The sequence below is a fragment of the Triplophysa dalaica genome, chromosome 1 (assembly GCF_015846415.1).
Source record: "Triplophysa dalaica isolate WHDGS20190420 chromosome 1, ASM1584641v1, whole genome shotgun sequence".
NCBI lineage: Eukaryota > Metazoa > Chordata > Actinopteri > Cypriniformes > Nemacheilidae > Triplophysa > Triplophysa dalaica.
This window is the reverse complement of record NC_079542.1, coordinates 26,237,287-26,263,199: the sequence shown is the minus strand read 5'-3', so window position 1 is coordinate 26,263,199 and position 25,913 is coordinate 26,237,287. Positions and strand designations below refer to the sequence as shown.

At 39.2% G+C, this 25,913-nt stretch overlaps 1 protein-coding gene across 3 annotated transcripts in view; it reads left to right on the top strand.

Moving 5' to 3' along the window:
• The window catches only part of gigyf1a (GRB10 interacting GYF protein 1a), a 33,993-nt gene that overhangs the window by 5,918 nt on the left and 2,162 nt on the right, over positions 1–25,913 (top strand). Inside the window, exons 2-25 of one of the 3 annotated variants that reach the window (XM_056744714.1) lie at positions 5,486–6,008; positions 6,161–6,224; positions 10,009–10,138; positions 11,476–11,571; positions 11,713–11,827; positions 12,896–13,004; positions 13,082–13,275; positions 13,662–13,888; positions 13,971–14,091; positions 14,554–14,733; positions 14,841–14,986; positions 15,733–15,892; positions 15,994–16,208; positions 16,624–16,727; positions 16,823–16,917; positions 17,011–17,081; positions 17,168–17,293; positions 17,954–18,139; positions 18,229–18,395; positions 18,576–18,733; positions 18,930–19,093; positions 19,172–19,219; positions 19,334–19,475; positions 22,297–25,610. In XM_056744714.1, coding sequence (XP_056600692.1) covers positions 6,190–6,224; positions 10,009–10,138; positions 11,476–11,571; positions 11,713–11,827; positions 12,896–13,004; positions 13,082–13,275; positions 13,662–13,888; positions 13,971–14,091; positions 14,554–14,733; positions 14,841–14,986; positions 15,733–15,892; positions 15,994–16,208; positions 16,624–16,727; positions 16,823–16,917; positions 17,011–17,081; positions 17,168–17,293; positions 17,954–18,139; positions 18,229–18,395; positions 18,576–18,733; positions 18,930–19,093; positions 19,172–19,219; positions 19,334–19,475; positions 22,297–22,364 — 3,057 coding nt within the window. In that variant the 5' untranslated portion in view covers positions 5,486–6,008; positions 6,161–6,189 and the 3' untranslated portion in view covers positions 22,365–25,610. Of the gene's footprint in view, positions 1–5,485; positions 6,009–6,160; positions 6,225–10,008; positions 10,139–11,475; positions 11,572–11,712; positions 11,828–12,895; positions 13,005–13,081; positions 13,276–13,661; positions 13,889–13,970; positions 14,092–14,553; positions 14,734–14,840; positions 14,987–15,732; positions 15,893–15,993; positions 16,209–16,623; positions 16,728–16,822; positions 16,918–17,010; positions 17,082–17,167; positions 17,294–17,950; positions 18,140–18,228; positions 18,396–18,575; positions 18,734–18,929; positions 19,094–19,171; positions 19,220–19,333; positions 19,476–22,296; positions 25,611–25,913 lie in introns of all 3 variants that reach the window. The other 2 variants (XM_056744723.1, XM_056744706.1) reach the window with 2 other exon arrangements.

The window sequence follows — 25,913 nt, the reverse complement described above, 5'->3', positions numbered from 1 at the left end:
TTTGAGAGTAAGATCATGAATAGAAACACACGTCCCTTCGCGATAGTCTACCTCCTTCCGCACACAATCACGTTCATTCACGATCACGTTCTAATGACACGAAATGATTAAAAGGGGAATTACAAATCGCCTTTATTGTAGTCCGTCAAAATGACGATTGCCTTCAGATATTTTTATCACTGGTAGAACAAATGAATCTTCGGTTGACGCGATCTCTGCAGCCGAGTGGCGCTCGAGCTGCTGAACTGCCCGCTCACTTTGCGCGATGCTAACTTTGAAAACTACTCGCACTCCTTTACGTGACTAACCCTCAAACGTCTAAAGAGGTTGTTTGTGTAAAAATGTTTTGGGTGCTTCTCGCATCGTGGAATTCACATAGTACACACGCATCAAATTGATAAAGCATTGTCTATTTCACACACCTTGTAGAATTGCCAGACCGGTGAAGCCATTTTCATATCGCGTAAAATAAATGTCTCGTCAATTTTGCGTCATCTGATTGGCTTTTCTGGATCGGCCTTTTTAGAGACCGCCGATCATACTTCCCAAAGTGATTATCGGCCGATTATGATCGCGACCGATCAATCGGAGCACCTCTAATAACGAGTAAACACCAGCACCAGGGACATTACGTTCCTCCCTTCAAAACGAAACAAAAGTTGGATTCTGTAGTGACTTAACCTGCGTTGAACTCCCTTCCTCCTCATCAAAGACAAGTTTGCGTTTCAGGTGCTGGATCATTGTCGTGGTGCTCCCGTGCCGTGCCATGCCATGTCGCTTTTGCATATTTTGCAGTTAACACACTTTTTCTTTTTATTTAGTGTGAAATGCTCCCGCACATTGGATGACTTGGGTCGCACGGATTTCTCTGCCTCCGCCATGTATCTTTGCTCCGCTCGTTTTTTTTACTTTTGCTCCGCCCTGTCTATGGCGCGCCAAACTCTGCTAGCATCAGTGCGCGAGAGAGACCGAGTGTGTTCACTCCGCTCCGCGCTCTAATAAAGTTTTTTTTATATAATCAAACGTCTCCGTGTCGCGCGACACAACGAATCGATTATGAAATTCGTTGCCAACTCTTTTAGTAATCGATTTTTATCGATTAAATCGATTCGTTGTTGCAGCCCTAGATGGGAGTGAAAGTAGTTAAGCTCGTAGCTCAGTCAAATGTTTACGATAACCGAACACTACTCCAGCAGCTCTTCCTCTTCTATAAGGAAGGCCTTACCCATTTTTTTGTTTATTCCTTTTAGGGATGCTCACATTGACCAATTAACCGTTAACCGATCATAAAAAAGTTGACTGGTAAATACTAATTTTTAAATAACTATTAAATGACTGCACATGCATGAGTGACCTGTGAGCTCCAGTGACCTTATATCAGTTGGTTCTTGAGTCTGTTGGGTAGTGAAATAATAGTCCAAGCTACACAAAAAGTGATCTACACAAAAAGAGAACCAACTAAGCTTAGATTGTATTGGACAACCAACAAAGTACATCATTACATATTCTGACATTCTGACCGTAAAAAGATAATGCAAGTGTATAAGAGATGTAAACCAACCCTGGTTTGCTATATTAGTGGTGACAACAGTTATCCGACACTGCCTCTTTTCAATCGGAAGATCTTAAGTAAACGAACACTGTGTCGATCAATGCTTTCATAATATTCCTGCTTGAGGTTCTTTCCCACAGTTCTGTTGAACTCCATGAACACCTGCAAAAGAAGAGAACAAAACAGCATTATATTTCAAAACTAAATTATACTGTAGTTGCAGGCACTGGTATTGTGTGTGAGGAAAGATAAAAACTTCACACAAACATGAAAACTAGCTCATCTTTTACGCTTATGCTGTCGTATATTAAATAATTATAGTGAACATGATGGTAATCCATACCAACCCACAAGACATTGATTCATTAGCTGTGGTTATATGAAATGTGATCACTTTGTGTGATTAAATCATCTGCTTTGGTGGTCCTGTATACTTTATGCATGGACTCGAGATAAAGTTATTTTATCACTAGTCCTGTCGCGGTTAGGAAATTTCCCTTGCGGTAAATATGGCTGGCACAATAGCGCGGTCGGCGGTATTACCGCACCCACCCACATTTTTTGAGTGATTTATCATTATTTTAGTGCATTTAAATATTTATTGATCATTTGTTACATTGAAGTATATATATTTTTTTGGTTTTTAAATGACAGAGAGACAGGTTATATATATATTTTTTATTGTTAAATGCAGAACAGAACACCATGAACCATGCCTTGAATCTGAAAAACGAAAAAACTAAATTAGCCTATCAAAGAAAAACAGTTTAAATCAAAATACAGCAAATAAAAAGATAATAAATAGGCTATAACTTCACTTGATCATTAACTTTATAAATGAAAGAGAGACGGGTTATAAAATGTTTTTGTCCAATGCTAAATGCCGAACACAGCAATATGCTATAACAATAAAATGCATTCTGAAAAACGAAAGAACTCGAGTATCACATGAAAACAGTGTAAATGAAAATACAGCAAATAAATAATAAAAGCTAAATAAATATGACTTCAGTCACTTGAGCGTCAAGGAATGTGATTTAATCCTGAGTTATCTTGTCCTTGTTTCGTGCTAGGAAAACTAACATATTAACATTATGTGGTTTCAGGGACGAACGCATAGGTGTAACAATTTATTCGGCGGCACTGAAAACTCTTTCTGATGGTGTGCTGGTCGCACAAATACACATTTGCTAGCATCTGAAATCTGCCCTGGTTTTTGCGCCACCAAGGAGAGTGGATTTGCGTTAGAGTCTATTAGCACGTGAGCTCGTTATCTGCGCGAACTCTCCTAGGTACGGACACTGATGAGGAGATTGTCCGTGAGATGAGACCTCAAATTCGACGTATTGCCGCGTGTTACAGGCACCTTTCTTCTGCAAATGTTGCATATCGGCTCTCTAAATTAGCTGGCTCTCCCTTAACATTCGGTTCAAACCCAAAGCATTCCCAAACTGGCGACGTTACATTAGGTTTTGGGACCAGAGCGCCTGCTATTGCGTCCATCTTTAAAAACACCCGATACTAACAGTTGGCGGGACAATGATACACGTAACACTCTTGTATTCATCATTGATTTATTAAACATTCTTTGCAGAATGCAAAGGTGTAAAAAAGAACAGCATACCCTGATGCCATACTCAAAAAAAGGTGGTTGGCGCGGTTTCTGTGGTTGCGTTCCTGCCCCTGCGGTTGGCTTGTCAGTAGCGCGGTAGTACAATACAGCGGTTACCGCGACAGCTCTACGCAAAACAATTCACAATCAGTGACATATTAAGAGTCTTCTCCAAAATAAGAGTGTCTAGTCACAGATCCTCACTGTGACAAGGCCCAATGTAGCAAAATATGAACATACTGAAACAATCTGGATAATGTTATAAATGGTGACCGGACAGAAATAGCTCAATTTAACTGAACATCAGTCCAGATTTTGGGTTATCACATTTTCAGAAATGCATCTACATAAAAACTTTGTACATTTACAGATTTGTTCTTTTTTGAAAACCCACGCTAAGCGTGCACAATCGGACAGGTTCACTCTTCCCATATACACCGCATGCTCACCGTCAACCAGTCAATAGGCCCCTCCCTTTCAAAAACATAACATACCGAGTTGTATCATCTTATCATGATCATTTGACTCACATTTTTTTCTGAATAGTGGAAACAGCTCATTTGTTTTAATAATGAATACGTCTTTTGAAGAAAACTATAATGAATAAGCTATGACCCCTTAAATTGTTTAATTAACACAAAATCCTGGTTTACAGTGTTCAGTTTCATGACCAAACAGTGGGGAAACAAAACAAATGTATGTTCCATTATATTAATATCCTAAAGGTCTTAAAGGGGCAGCAGCATAATAAAGATCTCTGTTTATAATGTTCATCAAACAATAAAGAACGGGCCCAAAACACTCTTATATTTTAGCAGTATAAAGGAATATATGAAATTAAAGGAATTGTGTTCTCTTATAGGAGTTGTTCACAACGAATAAAGGAAGAAAGTAACTTTAAGAAAGATGTGCTTTAAATATGGTAAAGTGTTGAAAGAGAGTTTACATATACAATAAAATAATTAAATCACAAACAATGATGTTGAACCATTAAGTAAAAAAGTTATAATTTTTCAAGTAATTTTTATAACGATTCTAGCACATTTACTGTAGTTTACTAAAGTAAACAATATACTCTGAAAAAAGAGGGATGGTGTGGTAAACTGGGCTTCTATTTTGACATGTCGCCGGAAAGGGTGTTTGACAGTTGCTTTATATTCCATTCTCACATGAAACGGGTCGGGAACATTTAATGTGCAGGCTTTATCTGAAAGCTCAACGAGCACACGCAAAACTATTGCAGTTTACATATTAAAGCACCTTTGGAATTTTTGTAAAGTGAATGCACAATTTGAATTTTGTTCCTGTTTTTGGTTAAGAAATAAAACATTTGCCAGATTCTGTGCCATTCCGAGTTATACAGCAAACATGCCTGGATTTCACGAATCAATCATAGGGCCCTAAATATGGGAGCCAGCATGTTGTATTTTTTTATTTTTCCCCCTAAGACACCCAAAGTTCTTTCCTACATTTAAACATGCTGATTTTGTATTTTAAACTGCACAACAATAACAGCGGTGCATTGTAAGATGCCAAAGCAGGCTTTTCTTCATTCAAACAAGTTTATTGGTTGGCATTTTGAAACTGCATAACAAAAAAGGGAACTTTTGTGAAAAAATACATTAACCTACATAGGCCCTGTTCTCCGACCCACTATTCTCCGTGGTCCTATTCGTGCTATCGAAATGTCAGAAATGAAACTAATACATGTTCCGTCATCGCCCTGTTCACCACGTCTCACAGGAGAGATTTTTTTCCAGTCACGCCACTCGCATATGTTCACATCAAACGTGAGCAATTGCATACCACGGTCCTTAATTACTCAAGGGAAAAGTTCGTTATTTTCGCACAAATTCGTAACTCTAATTGAAAATGCTCAACTTGTGCGGAAGAAAGCCTCAAACGCGCCACCTAATTCGCATCATTCGCAGCGTCTGACATGAGTTGCGTCTTTGCGTCTTTGCATTGACTATGCATGTAATTTACTCAGTAAATTACTGCAGTTCGTGCTGAATGGAACAGTTCGTGCTGAATGGAACAGATGATCGTCACTTCATAACTATAGGGTCAGTTCCCGACTGAACTAATTTATAATTTATTAACTTATTTATAGAGATTATTTTTCACACAATGCTTGAAGGGCAGGAAAAAATGATATCGAGGGCCGGGTTGGCCTGCGGGTCGCCAATTGAATAGCCCTGCACTAGAGCCCTGCCATATCCCTAACATATTTCACTGATTTAAAGACTGTGGTTAAATTTCTTTGCATTTTGTCAGCATTATTAAAGTTTCTTATGCAATGGTTTCTTTTTCTCTTGCAGATACAGGAGGGAGAGGAATTGTGGAGTTAGGAGGGGGTCACCAGCTGGGACCTGGTCCACACAGCATTGCCAGTACAATAGGAAGATAACAGAAACACACGCAAAGCCACGCTTTTTGAGCGTTATTACTGCTTCTGGCAGCTGTATTATCAAAAAATAGTTTCGTTTTTCGTTTCAATGTTTCATGCAGTAAATCTACCTTAGTCAGTATCAATTCTGCAGTTATTGCAGTCAAAGAGGTATTACAAATTTTAAGGGTTTTCATTTTTCTTTGATTTCTGTTTGTTTTATCTGTATATTGGCTGTGAACAGTAGAGCTCTTAACCCCCATCAGACCTTTAGGAGTTTTTGCTCTCCTGCGCACACACCTTTAATAAGGCAGCTATATTCCTAGTCAATCAGATTAACTTTGAAATACACATTTATACACACAACAAACGCACATACGTACATACACACGTGTTGGCCTTCTGTCCTGAACCTGGTCCAGCTTCGTCTTGCCTGCGCCACTCCTCTGGACAGGGTAAGAGTACATTAAAAAATTAACACAGATGTTGTTTGTATACTCAGAATTCCTTGTTCTACTAAAGCATTAATTGTGTATGCTAAATGCAGTAAAGTGTGTCAAGATATTTCAGTGTGCTGCATGCTCACGTTCAGTGGTTTTCTTTGTAGATTTTCACCTTGGAGAAGGAAGGAAGAATATGACTGCTGAAACACTTAACTTTGGCCCAGAATGGTAATATCTTTGTTCATATTTACCTTACCTTTCTTGTCTCTTTTTAAAGCTATTGTCCAGGTTATGCCAGCATTATTGATTAAGTTCTGATTAATCAAATGTCCCATTTAACATATTGCTAGATTTATTATGTGTCATAGTTGATTATTTACTGTAATTTTCAAAACCTTGTGTGCCCGAATTCGCTGTTTTTCAGAAATGTTAGTTAATGTTTGTTTGTTAACAAAATCGTTTTAATTAAAAAAGCTAGATATTTTTAAAACCCAGTGAATAACATATATTGTGACTATAATAATGATTTTTTAATGAAAAATTTAAATGGCGAAATATGGAGATACAAGGTTTGAGAAGAACAACAGTGATGTGTGTATTATACACTCCTGAACAATATTTTAAGACCGGGGGAAAGTAAAAGAAGTATTTGCATTTCTCACTGGTGTTTCGTAACCAGGTTGTAAGAACTGCTTCAAAATGCCAAAACAATTAACGGGAGCAAGAGACAAAAACAGAGATAAGGCAATTTATTGAAAACTTCATTTAAACTCAAAAAGGCTGTTCTTCAGATGATCAAAAGTTTAAGAACATAGCCCAACAAAACCCCACAACAGAACAAAAAGTGTCAAAAATGGACTTTGTAGTAAGTAGCCCCACTATTCTTGTTGATCACTTCAAACACTCGTTTCGGCATGCTTGATGCGACTGTTTCCAGTAGGCTGGTGACAACGTTGCTCCATGTGTTGAAGATGGCATCACAAATGGAATCCACATTCTTGAACTGACGTCAGTTTTTGTAAACATCCCTTGCAATCCATCCCCAAACATTCTCAATGGGATTTAAATCAGGGGAACATGAGGGATGCCCTCTTGATCTTTTAAAAGTCTGATGAACTCTGCTTGTTTATTATTGGATACTGTTATATGAGGTCTACTTAAATTCCAAAAACATCAAAATCAATAAATTATAGTCTATTTTCTACCCAGGTTTTGTGGCCAGCTCTCCAAACGCTCGGTTTTAATTGGCGTGCCGCATTGAAGACACTTGGAAGTAAAAGCCCACTGCTTTGATTGGATAGCAGTTTGCCTAGTTGGCACCTTCTGTGAATTTTTTTAGAGATGTAACATTAGGTTATACATTCAGTGTTTCCCCTATGTTTACGCCACTGGGGGGGGGTTGAGCTATGTGCGGTCTCTATATTTTCTATATTTATATGCCTTTATGGCGGAGGTCCGGATAATACTTTTTCAAATAAATCATATTTAATCAATTGAGCCCAGTCGAATATGTATATAAAAAGTTAACATCTAACGTTTTATCACGCCATTTATTTTATATTCAGATACCCACAATTTGTAGGAACTCGTGCTAAAGCCAAGTCCTAGTGGACTATTTTAATAAAACTTCTGACAACTAAATGTCACAACTGAAAATAATTTATCATGAGCAGAAGTACTTAGAAAGTTACTAACAAGTAGCATTTTCATGCCAGAATACTAGAATACTTTCATACTAGAACTGATTCTAAATAATCCCAGATTAAAACATGATTCATTATGAAATGCTCTTAACATGCTAATTATTAATGCTATTGATATTATTAAATGCTAAATGTAGATACAGGACGTTATGGTTTATAATGCAACAAACCTATATAGCAAACAGTAAACTGACTGACAGCCTAAAATAGTTAATTACTGCTGAATTTTGTTTACTTAAGCGTTACAGTAAAAGTGTCCATTAATTTACCTGATCTTGGTGTCTGCAGGTCTCTACATGCGACGTGTCTTTGGCGGGAGAACCAGCATTTAAGGAGCAGAAAGGGTTAAAATGAAATGCGTTTGGCACTATAGGAAGATATTAAAGATATCGACCAAATATAGTCAACATAAATTTCCATGAGTGCGTATGATGTGTACAGCTCAGTTATGTAGACGCGCTACTCAATTTAAACTAAAATAGAGGCAAATATTTGTATCTGCTTGCTTTTCCGATGTTTGACACAAAATATTGTTGGACACGCGCTCTCTGTCCACTGGTCGGAGTGTGTTTACCTGTGTGTGAGCGGAGCGCACGTGTCTGTGTGCGCACGCATCGGAGCGGAACTCGATACGGAGACCAAAGGAGAATTGTAAACGTAGAGACTGAAATTACATGCCGCCGTATAAATAAGATAAAGACCAAAATGCTATTTAGTTTGTTTAATAAAATAAAAAGCTAAAGACATGTTCTGTAGGAAAGGTAACCTTAAACAGTCTTCTCTACTCCTGTGATTTGGCGCTATATATAAAATAAGATTAACTTGACCTTCAAGGGGGGCGGGGGGTGCCGTTGGAGGGGCGGAGCGCCCCCCTAAGGTAGATGCTAGGGGAAACACTGCACATTAGCACCATTCACAGTTTTCGTAGGTCATTAGTATTATCTGGAGACCCACATGAGGATTTCATGTAACGCAGTCGCACGTAATGATTTTACTCAAATTTACTGATTTATTTCCCAGATGTGATGGCAAGGCTTTGCGTATAGTCTAAAGTTGTATTGCGTTTAATAATATATGACCGTACATGCCAGCATTTGAGACCAGTGATTCTGTCATGCGCGAACCCGTGGTCGGGGCTAGTGAAGTTGATATTTTTCTATGAAGGCGGTGTTCAACCTAACAATGTCGTCATGGATAGGTGCATTCCAGAACCTGTCTTTCGCTGGGCCTGGTGTCAATAGTAGATGTAATCTCAGTAACAAGGGACACTTACATGATGCTTGCTTGAATATGTTTGCGTGTCCCTCTTATATAACAAAAGCTTTTGTTAAAATTGTGATTTTAATTCATGCCTTCTTCAAGGAATTTGCAATGACTTTCTTAATGCATCTAACCTCGGCAGCGATGGCACGATGATCCCTTGTTTGTGCAGCTCAACAATCCTGTCACGTTCAAAGACAAAAAGCCTTTTTGCCTTTGCCTTCAAGAGATCATGACATTATCACTGGCGGAAGAACATTGGCATGAAAGCAATATTTTTGTGCAGATTTAAATTTTTTGAGAGTATTGTCTTAAACTTTTGAGTTTAAATGAAGTTTTAAATAAATTTACTTCTGTGTTTTTGTCTCTTGCTCGTGTTTTGGAATTTTGAACCACCAGTGAAAAATCTGAATACTTGTAATGTTTCCCCCGTTCTTAAGATTTTGTTCAGGAGTGAAAATGTTTTTCAATCGGTCTTCTAAATGCTAACTCCCTTTTCTTTGTATTTAACTTCACTGTAAACTCACTTTTTTTCTCGAATAATCTTCACAAATGTATTATTTACATTCTGTGCTGCCTTTCCACTTTGCTTTTATAAATTGCACTTTGAAACACCAAACCAAGTTTCTCAAAGCTCTGCTCTCAGCCACCATTCCGTTCTTCCCAACCCCCTTCTCTGCATGTAGATCCTTTTGGCGCACACTAAACGATTATGCAGAAATGAAGCCGTTGGGCGTCGTCGCTCTGCTGAACTAAGGCTCCTCTGTGCATAGTTGGTCTTCGGCCAAAGAAAGTGGATTCCTGGGTTAGACGTGTACAATGATGTGTACAGGGGTGGTGTGTTTCCTCAGAGCCTTCTTCACAGGCTTATCTCAGCAGGGTAGTGTTTGTGTAAAGTTTAAATGGCCATCTGTGGCTCTGAAAATTCCTAAAATAAACCAGGATATACAGCACTCAACATTGACAGGGCTGTCCTTGGATGGTAGCCAAGAGTAGGATGTTTCTGCTGTTGAATATCTTTTGATCTCATCTCATCTGATCTCTCTCAGGCTCCGTGCACTTTCCAGTGGAGGCACTTTGTCTTCCCCTCCTGCCTCTCCTGCTATGCCAAAGTACAAGCTGGCCGAGTACCGTTATGGCCGAGAGGAGATGCTAGCACTTTATGTCCAAGACAACAAGGTGGGAATCCCAAACTAATCTGATAACAGTTTTGCTTGATTTAAGGCGATGATTTGGGCCTTGTTTTTTTTCTGCAAGCCCTTATAACGATGAGAGCCCCAAATCTTCCTCCCTAGTGCAATGACACACATTAAAGCTGATTTACTACGAATTTCTGCAACTTTGTTAAATGTCTGCCAATATCAGCGATTCTAAAACTTGACCCGCACAGCCAAAATGAGGTATTAAAGAAAAATGTTCACCCACAAAGGAAATCTGTATAAATTTGGAACAACTTTAGGGTGAGTAAATTATACCAGAATTTTTATTTTTGGTTGAACTGTCCCTTTAAGCAAGAAGAATAAAAGGACAAATGATGAAATGTGTCCCCTACACCTTTTGTAGTGTAGTGCCTGCTGCTCTGCAAATCCTTCCAAATACCTTTTTATGAGCCTGTCATAATGCAACGGAGGCTTGAGAATTGACTGTTATTAAGGAATGGAGCAGTTAAATACTATTTTGGACCTGACATCTAGCCCCTAGTCCACGTGTTGGCATTGAAAAGTACTGTAACGTACTTCACATGGGAAGATGGCTTTTTGCATTGAAATCTTAGAGAAGTTAAAAAGCAGTGTGTTTAATTCTAAAGGTGAGAGTGGGTGATTTTATGTTTGGTGTAAAAGTTAATATGTTATTGAAAAGTTAGACCGCTGTGTTCGTCTGGTTATTCTGCAGTATGAGATACTACAACTATTCATATCTGGCTGATCTTCAGTGGTTTTCACATGTAATCCCGATCAGGACAAAAGATCACCGCGATCGTGGGTCTCAAATGTTAAGAGAGTTTCCATGATAAATAAACAAACGGGAGACTCACGGTAACTTATGGGCCATTCTTATCAGATCCAATATTGAAGGCACAGCACTGCTTTTTAATTTTAAACTCTCCACAAATTCAGTGTTGACCTGTGCCTTGTTCATGAAGGAATCCTCTGAGAAATTAAACGAACAAACGCTTTGTTTTTCCCACATGAGCTGGACCACAGTTTATTCCATGGGGTCCACAGTCCCCAGTTTGACAATCACTGATCTAGAGGCACCCTTGGAAGATGGCTATGGCCCCCTTGTGAACCATAGCCCCCTTTTGAGAAAAAAAAGTTGTCTTAGGTGACTACTGCCAGCATCAGAATTCCATAAACAGACACCTGACTTGTTTGGACAGTAAAGTTGTTTTGTATACGTTTTGTATATTTTAAAGTCTAGTGTCCAGGGGCGAAAGGTTTTTCCGGTTAACCTGTCATTTGTATTTCTTCATTTGAATATAGGGTGAGTCATAGTTTCTGTCCTTGTATGTTCAGGTTCCCGAAGAAATGCAGGACAAGGAGTTTGCTGTTATTCTGCAGGATGAGCCTCAGCAGCCACTGGCACTGTTGCCTCTCACTGAGGAGGAGCAGGTGAGACACACATCTTCATACATCACTGGAGAGGCAAGTACATTTTTGAAAATCTACAAATCGAAAAGGATGTAGCCTCTAGTGAAGATCTTGTGGTTTTGGTGTGGTCCTGATTCTTGGTGTTTGTTTTTCTTTCTGCAGAGGAACTTTTCCATGTCTGTCAACAGTCTGGCTGTGCTGAGGCTTATGGGTAAAGGGGGTGGGGCCGTCCCGGCTGGGGTGAACCGAGGTAGAGGCACCACGCGAGGCGGCCGTGGTAAATTGACCTATTGTTTTAAGTGTGTGGATTATTCGTTAGAGCTGCATGATTCTGGATAAATTGAGAATCACAATTCTTTTGTTTTATTTAGAGATTATATTTTTTTTACGATTCTAAATGGCAACTTAAAGTAATACATCATTTTCTAGAGGCTCTTGACAAAAAATTGTTTAAAACGTGTATTAAGGTAAGGTATTGTTTAGGACTTTGCTTCAAAATTATTACATGTTTCATGTTTAACCTATAGTTACTATTGAACATTTTAGCAACAAAAAACATATGGAAACTATAGTGATTAACTTCTGCACTTGAAGGTGTTTAGAAAAATTATACATTTGCATGACATCTACAGACTGCTTGAAGAGCTCTTAGCAGAAAGACACAACTGAGAAGCATAACAACTCTGTACGTATTATGACCTTTAAACCGTTTAAAATAACCCGAAAACAAGAAATTCTGTGCAACTTGTTGAAAAGCTCTTATAGCACAGCTTCTCTATTGTCGTAAATACGGTGATATGCACCACACACTCTCATGACGTGTTTTTACCGTAATGACAGAAAAAAGCGCACACTCAGATTTGTCCGTGCTTCAAACTGCAATCGTTCGTTTTTTCTCAAACCCTGTCCAGTTAAGAGATGAAGCATAATCAGAACAATGTAACACAATACTGAGGACAATCATAAGAGCATTTTTGTTGCTAGGCTGTATTTATTTGATGTTGGTTTGTTATTTGGTGTGAGCTTAATTTGGGCAGAGGGAGAGCTTGTAAACGCACGTGTCTTGTACGTGCGAGTTGGCAACGCTGCTTTAATCCCAGTACTTCTCTGATCATTTGACACAGAAATAACGATAGCATGTGGTTAAAAAGACTGTTTGTGATGCCGTTTCATACCTAATGATGATAATTGCTTTCTCTGCTTCAGTGGCAGCTACAACACAGATTGAAGCATTATGATTTTATTCCGAAGTGTAATAGACACAGGCGAATCGTTGATTTTCATTAATGAGATTCTTTTTAACGATTAATCGTGCAACTCTAGTGTGCTTCATCTTTGTGTGTAGGCCGAGGAAGGGGAGAGGGCGTGTTCTACCAAAGAAGCGGTGAGGAAGTAGAAGGTGGCTTTGGTCGGAGTGTTCGAGAGATTCATCGTAGCCAGAGCTGGGACGACAGGTATTTTCTGATGTTAAACTAGGGCTGTCAATATTTTCAACTAGGACTATTTCTCACATTATTTCTTTTTATTACAGAGGTGAAAGACGCTTTGAGAAACCCCTGCGAAGAGAAGGTGTGCGGCCAGGTTTAGAGGAGTCTGGTTTGGTTGGGCGAAAAGAGTTCATGCGCTCTGACAGTGACAATTGGCGCACACTGAGAGAGGAGCAGGAGGAGGATGACACGGGAGAGACCGGAAGCAGCTGGAGACTCACTGGTTCACGAAGAGATGGTACACACACTAAGAACCAATTTGTTATTGATTTCAGTAGCTGCTTGATCTGGTCACATCATGACATACACACAGTCCAAAACAATTTCTGATCTCATCACCTAAACCACATTGGAAGAAATTGTCGGAAATGCATGTGGCCACATCACATATTTAGTGTTACTGCTAATGCATAAAATGCAGGAGTGAGACTGTCCACAAGCTTTTTGTTCCAATATGATGTCCAGTGACAGTTATTTGAAGCGCATACATCAGTAGATCATTTAATACAGTACATGTGATGCTGCATGTATTAAACATTTGACAATTTATATGAACAGTTTTAGCCTAGCACTCTATAAAGATCTCAAAAAAAATATTTTCCCCTCTCTCTCTCCCCCTTCCAGATGGTGGTCCTCGCTCAGCTGGGTGGAGAGAACACGGTGGTCCCGGTGAAGTTCGCCGTAGAAAGTTTGACTTTGACTTCAGGGATGGAGGAAATGAGGGAGGAAGAAGAAGAACAGGAAGTGAAGGGGCAGAGGATGAAAGAGATGGTTTGCCGGAGTGGTGCACAGATGAAGAAGATGGAGAAATGGGAACCTTTGATTCTTCTGGAGCGTATATGTCTTTTAAGGTGAGAACATTTTCCCTGTCTTTGTTATCTGAACTATAGTGATTCTCTGTTATTCACATGTTTTTCTTCCACCTTTTTTTAGAAAGGCCCAAAAGACCCCATTCCAGAAGAGGACTTTGAGTTCCTGGGTTTGGATGATGAGGAAGAGAATGATTCTAATCCAGAGAAGAGTAATGGCACTGAATTAGAAAAAAGTGAGAATGGTAAGAAAGAAATGTGCTTGGACCATTATGTGGTTTTGAAAATGTATCCATCAGTTCTGGTGCATTTAAATAGACTAAATGCACCCCTATATTCTATGAAAATCTTCCAGGTTGCAAATACATTGCTTGGCAACTATAAGCAGGTTACCACTGTTGGCTGTTAGTCCTCCTATAATAACTATACTACCCAGTCACCCAAAATGACTGTAAATAAATGATGACTGACTACTTTTTGGTTGACCCATTTCTTTAAATCACATAAATATCACTACAAGGGAAGTTTGACACTCTCGTGTCTAATAACTTAATAGTAAAATCACTGTTATGCTTAACCTTCCATTAGCTGTAGTTGTCGGAGTTACCCAGAGTTAAAAATATAACACAGACAGTAGATTTTTCTTCCCATTTTATCACTATACATCTTATTCTTCCCACTTCATCAGTCTCTCTTTATTTTTACAGATATGATGAACTCGGCTCTATTTTCTGAAACCGAAGTGAAGCTTATTTCTCCCTCCCCTCCTCCATCCATCGCTCTTCCTATGTCTGCTCCTGACACTGAGGCTGTGCTATCTGCTGCCACCTGTGGCATTGAGGAGCCTCACCCTACCCCCTCAATTCCCAACAAACTACCAACTGAAGGTAAAGATATTATCACTTGATTTTCCTGCAACAGTGTATGCTTCTGGCACTCGACTTGTGGTATTTTTGGTTGTTCTTTTGTTGTAATAATGGAGTTTTTACTATAGTGTTATCAGAGGCCCTGTTGATTTTGAGCCCCAGTGCCTCCTCCAGTCTGCCTTCATCTTCTCCCTCCTCTTCCTCTGCTGCTACTGACCTCCCACCACTGGGGGGCGACATTGAGGATGATGAGGGTATGAAGCACCTGCAACAGGTACAGTAGAAGATGAGTAATGATGTTTGCTGGGTTTTGACTAGAAGGGATACAGCTACCTCTTAATACCGCATAATTTTTGTCACTCTGAAAACAGTTTATTAATATTTTTTATTATTGTAAGGTTAGGTTTAGGGTAGGGGTAGGTGTTGGCGTTCGTTAGCTTATGTAATTTAATCTAATTATATGGCGAGATTTTGCACCACTTCTGGCTGTAGCTGTATCCCTTCTAGCAACAGCCTGTTCACTGCAGGAAGTATTTTTGACCAGAGATATTTCCGTTTGACCGAATTTAATAATTATTTTATTCATTTGAAGTGTGAAACTATCTGCATTCAAAATGTTTATTGACCTGTATAAATGTATTTGTTCTGCTGAGCACAAAGGAAGTAGGGAAAATAAATATAATGGGAGCTAATAGGGAATGAGATCTGTTTGGTGACATTCTTCTAAATATCTTCCTTTGTGTTCACCTGAACAAAATAAATGTATGCAGGTTTGGAACAATCCGAGGCTAAGTAAATGATGACTGAGTTTCTTTCTTTTGAACTATCCCTTTATCTATTCATAATGCTGATGGTAATTGCATATGGATGTCTTAAAGGTACAGTAACAAAACCTTCTGCTTTATTATCAGGGTCAAAGAGAGGGTGGAAAGCTGTATCATGTCAGTCATTCATATGCTTGACACTTTCAGCAGAAGGGGTTGATGGTTTGTTTGTGTGTGTGTGTGTGTGTGTGTGTAGGAGGCAGAGAAGATGGTGGCAGCGCTCCAGGACACATCTCTAGAGGAAGAGTGTTTTACACAGACTCTTCAGGAGAGCAGAAACACGGCCTCTGCTCTTCCTCTCTCCCACGACTCTGCCATGAAATGGTTTTACAAAGACCCGCAAGGAGAGATTCAGGGTACACACACTCTCTTTAATAGCAAGTCAACTTATAAATATGGAACATTAATATCTCGTCTTTCATTAGTTCTCTGTTTGTTCTCTTTCGCTCCCTCCCAGGTCCATTTACTACAGTGGAGATGTGCGAATGGTTTCAGGCGGGATATTTCACAATGAACCTGCTTGTTAAACGAGGTTGTGATGAGGGCTTTCAGCCTCTGGGGGAAGTCATTAAGATGTGGGGGCGTGTGCCTTTTGCCCCTGGCCCCTCCCCTCCGCCCCTCCTGGTGAGGAATCGACCACTCCTTCACCCTCAACCACCCAAGGGGGAAATTGTGAGTCTTCTGGGTTGAAGGGGGAATGTTGGGGCATTATGTTTTAATGGTATTCTTGTTTAAAGTAAGAATTATTATACATTATTTTGCTTCTGGTTACTTGGGTATAATAAATATTTCTTTCTCTATGCGAATGTGTTTGTATGTCTGATCCCTGTTTATTTGATATGTATGCCTCAGTGTCTCTCGCTAACCCTTAAAAAAGTGTAGTTAACATGTTTTTTTGTGTATTGAATACCATTTGTTTAAGTATTTCACTACAAAACAATGGTTACTATAGTAAAACCAGTTATTGTTTAACCACAGTAGGCATTTTTCTTTTACTTATTTGTAGTAAAATCACAGTTAGTTTTGTTAAGGGAATAGTACATGTATCTAATCTCTCTCACTTTCGCTCGCTCTCTCTCTGTCTCAGGGTAATATGGATCAGGACCGGTTGAAAAAGCAGCAGGAATTAGCTGCTGCCACAGCCCTTTACCAGCAACTCCAGCAACAGCAGCTGTTCCAGCTCTTTAACAGGTGAGTGTGGTTTATTTATTTATTATATTTATATAATAAGAATTGTATAAGTATTGCTGCATTATGATACTTTATCTTTTTATTTTGTTGTGTAGAGAGCAGGGTATGATGCCGTCAATGAACAGGTCGATGTCAGTGCCAGATACAGGGTCCATGTGGGACATGCATACCTCAGCTTCACAGCCATCAGGTACACACACAAAACCATTTATTTTATCTTGGTTGCGGTTCAGGAATCATCCTTCTCCTTTTCTTTCCTTTAATCTCTCTTTTCTTCGAGCAGGCGGTGAGGCCAGTCTATGGGACTTAATGAATTCTTCATCTCAGGGTCCAATTCTAGAACAGCTTCAGAAGGTGAATGTTGCCTGTAGTGTCCTCTGGTGGTGATCTGAGGAAATGCCTCAAACTCAACTTTCCTAATTCTCAACCTTGTGTTTTAGCTACATGAAAGAAGAGAAGCTGAACTCAGGGCCAAGCGTGAGGAAGAGGAGCGGAAACGAAGGGATGAAAAAAGAAGAGAGGAGCAGAAAAGAAGAGAGGAGGAGGATCTTTATAGGCGCAAGCAGGTCTGCTGTTAGAAACTTTCCTTTTTTCTTTGCAAGAACTAGTGTTGTCAATCGATTAAAACATTATTCTGAAAAAACAAAAACAAATAAACTGTGATTAATCACACATAACATTAATGTTTTTAAATATACTTTTACGTTCTAATAATTTCACATTTAATCTCCAAATTAATAAAGAAATAACAGATTTCTTTAACAGCATCATTTTGAACCGGCCTTCTGGTTTAATCTTGTGTGTATTTGTTCATTCGATTACTAAAGAGAACTTAATACCGATGCGCTGTTTGACGGAGATTCACTGACGCAGCCTTCAGCCCGTAACTTTGTACACCAAACTGGACCTCGCGTTGTGCTTTGCCGCATCCCGCAGCTAGAAACTGTCTATCTATACTGAACACATCAAAGTAATGATTCAAATCGCGCTTAAGTGGTATAAAAGCCTTTACATGAATAAGAATGTGATCATATAATGTCACGCTAGACAATGGAAGACAAAAAAAACGAATGCGTGCGTTTTTGTGATAAATTTATTTAATCCAAAAAAAAATGTAAGCATGCGTTAACGCGTTAACGTTGACACCCCTAAGAACACACAGTGTTTATATGTGTGTAGTTGTTTGTTTATGTCTTGGTTTTCTGTCAATCTCTCTTTCACAGCAGCAGGAATTGCTGATGAAGTTGCTCCAGCAGGCTCCGCGTCAGGGTTCCTCTGGTTCCGCCTCAAGCTGGAACGGTGGACCCATCCCTGGGCTGGGGAAACAGAACAAGCCCCTCAACCTCCTGGAGGCCCAACAGGAGGCTGAGAGAATGCACAAACAACAACACAGAGTCCAGCAACAGCAGCGGGTAGGACACACAAACGACCAACGCCAAGTTCAACATAATGGCAATGTGGAACACTCTTTTAAGTGCAGTATGACTGTTTCTCTATGCAGTGGGGTGATGCATCTGTGATGTGGGCAGCTGGATCTTTGGACGGAAAAGTGGGAGGCGGCAGCTCTTCAGGAGGTGGAATGGGTATCTGGGATGAGGCTCTAAAGAACCAGAGTGCTCTCCGCAACAACATTGGGCTGAAGAACAGCCGAAGCAGTCCCTCGCTGAGGTAAACCCACAATACAGCTCAAATGATGTATTATCCTTTTTATTCAAGTGGGCCAAAAATGTTCTTTGTTATTGTCTGTATTTGATAAGGACTAAGTGTCTTTAAATTTGTGGACTGTTCTCAAATTCTGATCAATGTGATTTTTAAAGAGCACATTTTAGCAGTGATGTTTGTTTGCAGTGAGCAGTACATGATGAGAGGCCGCAAACGCACTGAGGAAGAGGAGCGGCTGTTGAAACTCCTGCAGGGGATGAAGTCTCAAGATGGCTTCACCACCTGGTGTGAACAGATGCTTCATGCACTCAACACCTCTGCCAATAACTCCTCCTCCCAGGATGGTATGGAATGTGGATATTTTTCTTTGTCTGTTGAAACATCAGCCCTTTGTCTCTGACTATTCTGGGTTAAATAGAAACTGTCTCTAAACAGCATCTGTGGCATGATTTTAGCTCGTCTCTTGGTTAAAAAATGACACGCATACCATTATAGTGGGCAAACGAAACAGAGGGTTTAAAAGCGCATTTTTGATTTTAGTGCCCACCATTGTGGCGTACCTAAAGGAGGTGGAGTCTCCGTACGAGGTGTTGAACTTTATCTGCTCCTACCTGGGTGACACAGTTGAAGCCAAAGAGTTCGCTAGGCAGTTCCTGGAGCGCCGTGCCAAACAGAAGGCTAACCACCAGAGACAGCAGCAGCAGGTCTGTGTTTGAAAAAAAATCTGTCTCTTTTTTTTGAGTTTGCTTGTTTTTACTGAAAATCTCTGTTTTTTCTGAAAGCTCTCTAAAGAGATGGCTGGACTTACCATGAACAACTTTCCGCTGCAGGTATGAACACTGGCTGTTGTTTTTCATAAAACTCATGTTTGTTTTACTTTGTCATGTACAATTTTGATTTGTTACATCATAGTTAAGTTTTCCCAATTTTTTTTTCTGTTGTAGGATACTGTACGAGGAATGAACCCCAGTGCCCTGCAGTCTATGTTTCAGGCAGTGCATTCTGGGAAAGGGGGCATGTATGATCAGGCAGCAAAGATGAAGAAAAAGCAGCCCATGATGCTGCACTCTGACCCAAGCATCTTAGGTACAGTTCTTGTTTTGTTTTATTTCTCCCGGTTTCTTTCGAGGAGCATATCATTTTGTGGGGTAACTGTCTCTGGAGCAGATCTAGCGCAAGCATGCAGAGAACAACCTCTATTTTTAGAACCTGTATTTGTAGAATTGTTTGTTTCTGTTTATTGATCATATTGTGATTTTTATAGGAACTGTTTACTGGAAAATGGAAATAACCCCGTAATTTACTTACGATCATGCCATCCTTGCTCTATATGACCAGTGAATTATTCCTTTGAACCCTAACATCAGAGTAACATGTTCTCATTTATTCTTAATGGGAACTTGACTGTCAATGACATGTTACAAATTAGTGGTATTTCACCCAAAATGTTTAATTCTGTCATCATTTACACACCCTCTTGTCATTTCAAACCTGTATGACTGACTTTCTTCTGCAGAACACAAAAGATATTTTGAAGAATGTGGTTAACCGACACCCATTCACTTACATTGGTTTTGTGTCCATATAATAGAAGTGAATGGATACTAGGGAATATTCGACTAGTTGATTTAAATATAGAATATCAAAAAAGTGTGTAGGGATGGACATTTTTGAGCGCATTTCATTTTGATTACTGGACAGGTTTGATAAACGAATACTCGATTAATCGGGGGCGGGGCATCAGATGGGGTCGGTGTGTTCTTCATGGTGACAATGAAAAGATTTTAATTGCAACACTGATACGAAAATGTATTTTGATTTAATTATTCACTCACTCTTGTTACTGTTAGATTATAAAAAATTCAGGGAGGGATTTTTCATTGGAGGAATGCAGTGACGTGCTGCCCGCTCATAAATAATACATGAAAAAAGTTTATGGAAGAGCGCCAATAAATGTGTGTGTAATAGAAAGCTAAGAGCAAAGACCTGCTTAATGGTTACAGCACCAATACATTTATAATATTTTATCTAGAAATCTGACATCTAGAAAGAAATACGGCATCTATTTCAATTCAACACTTTCTTATTAATTAAATCTATATACTCTGACTGAATGTCTACATATTTTTCATATGCATTCGTTAGACATGTAGTTTATTTGTAAAACACATACGATGCAGCCTAGAAACCCTGTTTTAGAAACATTGCAACATGCATTGATTTGTCAGATTAATTTATAAGTAGTTATGAATGGCAGTATTCTGCAATTATATTTTGCTGTAAATTTGTCTTATGATAAATGAAGTAAAAAGAAATTCACCCGTATCGAGATAAGTATCGCATCCTGGCCTTGAATCATGATGCGTATCGTATCTTAAAGTTGTTGGCGATACAAAGCACTAAAATGTAGTAGTGGTCTCAACTGACATTTTGTGTCCAAATATACTGGTGCAGTGCAGGGCGAGCTGCTTTAATCCATTTACAGGAACTTGAGCGCTCTGCTTCCATGAGAATGGTTTGAAAATGCCCGTCCTGCTTCGAAAGTGGCACGACTACAACACTAGAACCCATTATAAACAGAAATTCTGTACCCACTGGATGCAGTGCGAAGAGATGCAACAAACGCCTTGTTCGGTGTCTTTTTGCTTTGCTATGTTTTATTGTTGTGGACCGAGTGTAAGATGATAACGAATCAAACTTGTAGTAGAGTTGTTTGTTTTGTATGAAGCTTGGTGCTGCACATTTTGCACTTGACTGTTTAATCAAACTGAAACGGTGAAACCAGGCATCGCCGTGCGCATTCAATATGTTGTTCTCTGTGCTCGGGTCTTGGACCGCAAACTTTCACAAAGCAACCGATCAAATCACTGTAGACTAAATATATTCACTGTAGAAAACATATGGTTACTAAGGCCAATGTTAAATATGAGTTATTTGTGGGGTCCTTTATAAAATTAATGAAAATGAAGTTCAGTGCAAACTCGACCATGCAAAGATTGCTTATCATAGGTCAATCACTAGGATGACCATTCATTTGAGGGCGAAGCATCCACAAGTCAACAGCAATCTGCCGTGATCAACCAAGTTGAATGTTAGACGGGCAGAGCAAACAATCACACTCATCACCGCTTTCCTTTGGCTCAGCGGTTAGAACATGGAACTAACAATGTCAAGGTCATGGGTTCGATCCCAAGGGATTGCACGTAGTCTTAAACAAATGTATAATACAATGTATATAATTTGGATAAAAGCATCTGCCAGATGCATAATAATGTAAGTGAAAATCACTAAGATGATCGCTAAAGAAATGTTTCCGATCAGCTGATACTGTTAGTGCCCTCATTCAGGGTCTTCATAATACGTTTAAAAAAATATCACCAAAAAATATCACATTTGGTGATGTTTATTATATTAACATGTTTCAGCACTTTATCCTAAAATGACTATATGGCTTGAGGTAAGAAATCTTATTCCCTAATGAATTAAAGTTTGTTATCATACAGATGGAAAGCATGAATAGTCTGTGTGTGTAGCCTATGCATGTGTGAAGCCTATATGCGTGCATGCAGTGGAGGGGTGCGATTTTTCGAATATTGTTTTTTCTTTAAATGCCCATCTCTAAAGGGTGTACCACTCCTGGTCGGTTACCAACTTTCTTCAAAAGATCTTGCTATATGTTCTGCAGAACAGAGTCATACAGGTTTAAAATGACAAGAAGGTAAGTAAATGATGACAGAATTTTTGAGTGAACTATCCCTTTAAGTGTTGGTGCAAGAGTAGCCCACAGATAAATGTTTTCTGATAAATAGAAACTAGGCTTTGCAACACCTGTTATATTTGTGAGTTATGGTGTTAAAGATTAATTCTTGGAACTATACATTTTCTCTTTCTCTGTCCATCTCTTTAGGGTATTCATTCCATGGTGCCCCTGATCGGTATGGTCTAAACGAGATGGAAATGGTTGAGGATTACTGAATCCACAGCAATAGCTACAAGAGGCCTTTAAACCCGCGGGTCCACCTAATCAGACTCCGCAAGTCGAATGTGCACTGCTTTGATGGGATTGGGGGGTGGGGGGGGTTGTAAGCCAGGAGTATATCAGTTTTCCGGTTGGGCGGGGTTGTTTTAGAAGAATGTAATTCAACAGGGAAAAGAACAGGTGTGAATTTATTTTTGTGTGTGTGTTGAGGGACGGGGATGTTAAACTTCTGGCACTTACAGCATTAAGCACCTTACACTCAGACTAATGCACTTTATTAAGATGTAATTTGAATCGTTTTTTTTTCTTTTGAGAAGATTTACATGTATATTTATGTGGTTTGGATTCAGAAATAATACCACATATATATACTGCGTGTGTGTGCGTGCGTGCTGAATCAGAACTGGAGTTTGTACTGGGAGGTGACTGTGGCGACTGGGGGACCATTGAGTGTTTCAGTTCAGACATTATCAAAAAACAAACACTGTTGTTTTGTTTTATATATAAGTATATATATATATAAATTTTCTACAAAAAACAAAGATATAAAAAAACTTGGATTATAAAACTTGAAGATTTGCACTCACATAAAATGCAAGTTAAAAAGATAAAAAAAAAAAATGCGCTAGATATTATAGAGAGAAATATTTTTGATTGTGTGCCTGAGTACGTGTGTATGACTGAATGAGTGTGTGTGCGCGTTTGAAACATACCAGTCTGCACAATGTATTTTTTTAATCGCTTGGATGTATGATCAAAACAGGCCATTTTGTCATTCGGAGTGATTTTTTCGTATTTTATATACAGAATGTGTGGATGTGAACACTTCTAGACGGGGAACTGTGCGTATTACTCCTCTTGTGAATGTGCTGTATGTTTGTATGTGCGCGAATGAATGAAAGGCAGAGAGAGGGGGCAACGGAACAACACATCCTCTTTCACCAGCCCTTCATTCCCCAACAAAGAAAAACCTCTAGATTCAAACACAAAAGCTTTAGCCCATTTTATGCCAACCAGCACTCTTATTTTACACGGTGGGGAGTGTGTCCCTGCTGTGTCATTGTTGCCTCTGTGAGGTTTAAGAACATGTCATTAGCAGCGTTTTGTGTGTTGTTTGATTTTCTGTACCTTTAGGATCTAATAACTTGTGGTACATACAATGTGTGTGAGTGTGCGTGTTTGTGTTTTTTTTTCTGTCCCCACATGTGTGCCTAAGAACTAAAGGGCGAATGAGTAGACTTCATTGCTGCCATCAAGACATTATTTGTTAACAGAGGGGAGCGTGGTTATGCATGTAGCTCCGCCTCCACACACCTCTCATCCTTGTGAACCAAGAGCCTAGCGCGCTGCGCTTCATTTCTGTACAGTTCTAGTGTAGCCTGGGGATGTTTTGATGAAACAAATGTATGATAGGGAGGATGTGACCTAACATTGCCTTTCTGTCCACTCCCTTGCTCTCAAGTGACTGAGGTTCTATTTCTGGCTGAAAAACATGATCGCATCAAACTGTGCAAGTGCACTCGGTAGTGCACAAAATGTTTATATATTTTGTTACTTGTTCATTATTGTAGTCGATGACAATGATGGTAATTGTTTTTTTATTGTTATATATATACAAATATGAATATAAACAAGTTAAAAGTATTGGACTACAAGGAAGAGCACTTGGGGCTGCTACTTTTTTGTTTTGAAATAATTTCCTTGGATTTTTAGTTGCCACCATGTGAAGTGCATTTGTGTACTTTTTTCTTTCTAAGAAGCATTGAATGTATTCCAAAAACGTAACGGTGAAGATGGAGTCACTCGACACGGGATGTTACAGCGTAACAAGGACAGGACATAAACAGGAGTGAAATCAAAAGTAGTTTTTCCTTTAGGAGCTCTTGAAGGGATTTTTTCTGAATGGCTACCGAAAAACACACTGCCTCTACAATCCTGTTCATACAGACGTTGGACAACAAAAATGAAAACGAAAAAAAAAGCTATTTTATTCCATACTGGAGTTTTTGTTGTTTACAAACCACACGGACATTTGTGGGTGCTTTTTCCTTCAATTTTGTGGTGATTGAATTTGCGATTCTACGATTTCAAATCATTTTGAGGGGATTTTAATGGCATGACATCGAACCCCTCGCGTGCATGTCGATATACGCGCAGCCTATGAAACTTGCTGACTGAAACAAACTTGGATCGCTGGAACACAGTGGAATGGATTCCTTTATGTACGTTTAAGAGTCAAAAGAAAGGCGACCATTTTTTGTATACAGAACTTTTGTTCTTTGTTGACCTTCAACTTATTTTTCTTTCTGGTGGAATCGAAATGATCAAGAAGGAAGAAATGCTTTATGCTTTTGGAAATTAGGCTGAATGACAGCACAGATGACCTCTTGGTACTTGAGATGCATAAATTCTATGCTTTAAAATATTTTTTCTTTTCCCCAATCTTTTATTTTGGTTCGTGAATTTTGTGCTGTATTGAACAGAAACTAAGAGATGGACATATCTATGGTGGATGTAGATTGTGTAGAAGAACAGAAAAATAACATGTATGTATGACCTCAATCTGCCAGATTATTCCTTAGACACACTTTATTATTTTTGTATGATGTTATTGTTGTCTCCAGCATTCTCTTTGAGGGTGTAAGGGTTGTCGTCATCATCACCATCAAGTGATTAGCACCGCCCTGATACCCTCACTATGCACTTTTCATTTGCTTAAACTGTGAGGATCATTTATTTGGGCTTGGCGAGCACAGGCCGAACGCGAGATGTCCTCTGTCTGTTGTAAGTGGATGAACGCTTCAGGGCTTTTGCTGCCCATCGAATAACTAGCGTGCGAGAGAAAATTAGAATTTCTACATTCTCGTTGGTGATGTTTCTTCAACAATCACTCTTACAGAAGACTGATAAGGAATGGTGCAGAAACATTGGACTTTTCCACGGGGTGTTTCCACTGAGCAATGTTAATATACAACAATCTCCAAGTTTGGTTACAATATGGAGATTCAGAACAGTTTTTCTTGAAACTGCGTTCTCCGTGATTGAACTGCTTGGTCAAGGGTGCTAGCCAACACATTGTTTGTGGACTTGATTATTTCATGACTGAAAAGGATTTAGAGAAAGAAGACTGGGAGATAAGAACCAATAAGCTCTGTCGGCTCTACCAACATCACCTGCTGACTGTGTTGCTGAAGTTAATCTTTGGCCTGAAGTGATTACTCCGCTACAAGACCGTGGCTTTGGTAATGTCCCTTTTTATTATGTTCCATATTCTAGACTAATTGCTTGCTAAGCCAACCATAATTCTTTATTGCTCTTAAAGGAACAGTTCACCCATAAAGGAAAATTGTCTTCATTTGCTCACCCTAAAGTTGTTCCAAATTTGTATAGATTTCTTTCTTCCCATTAACACAGAGAAAGAATTTTAACACAAAAAGATATTTTAAAGAATGTTGAAAATCTAAAAGTTCTTGTCCACCATTGACTAGCATGGCGATAAAAATTGCTTTATACATTTCTTTGTTCTGATGAACACAATATAAACA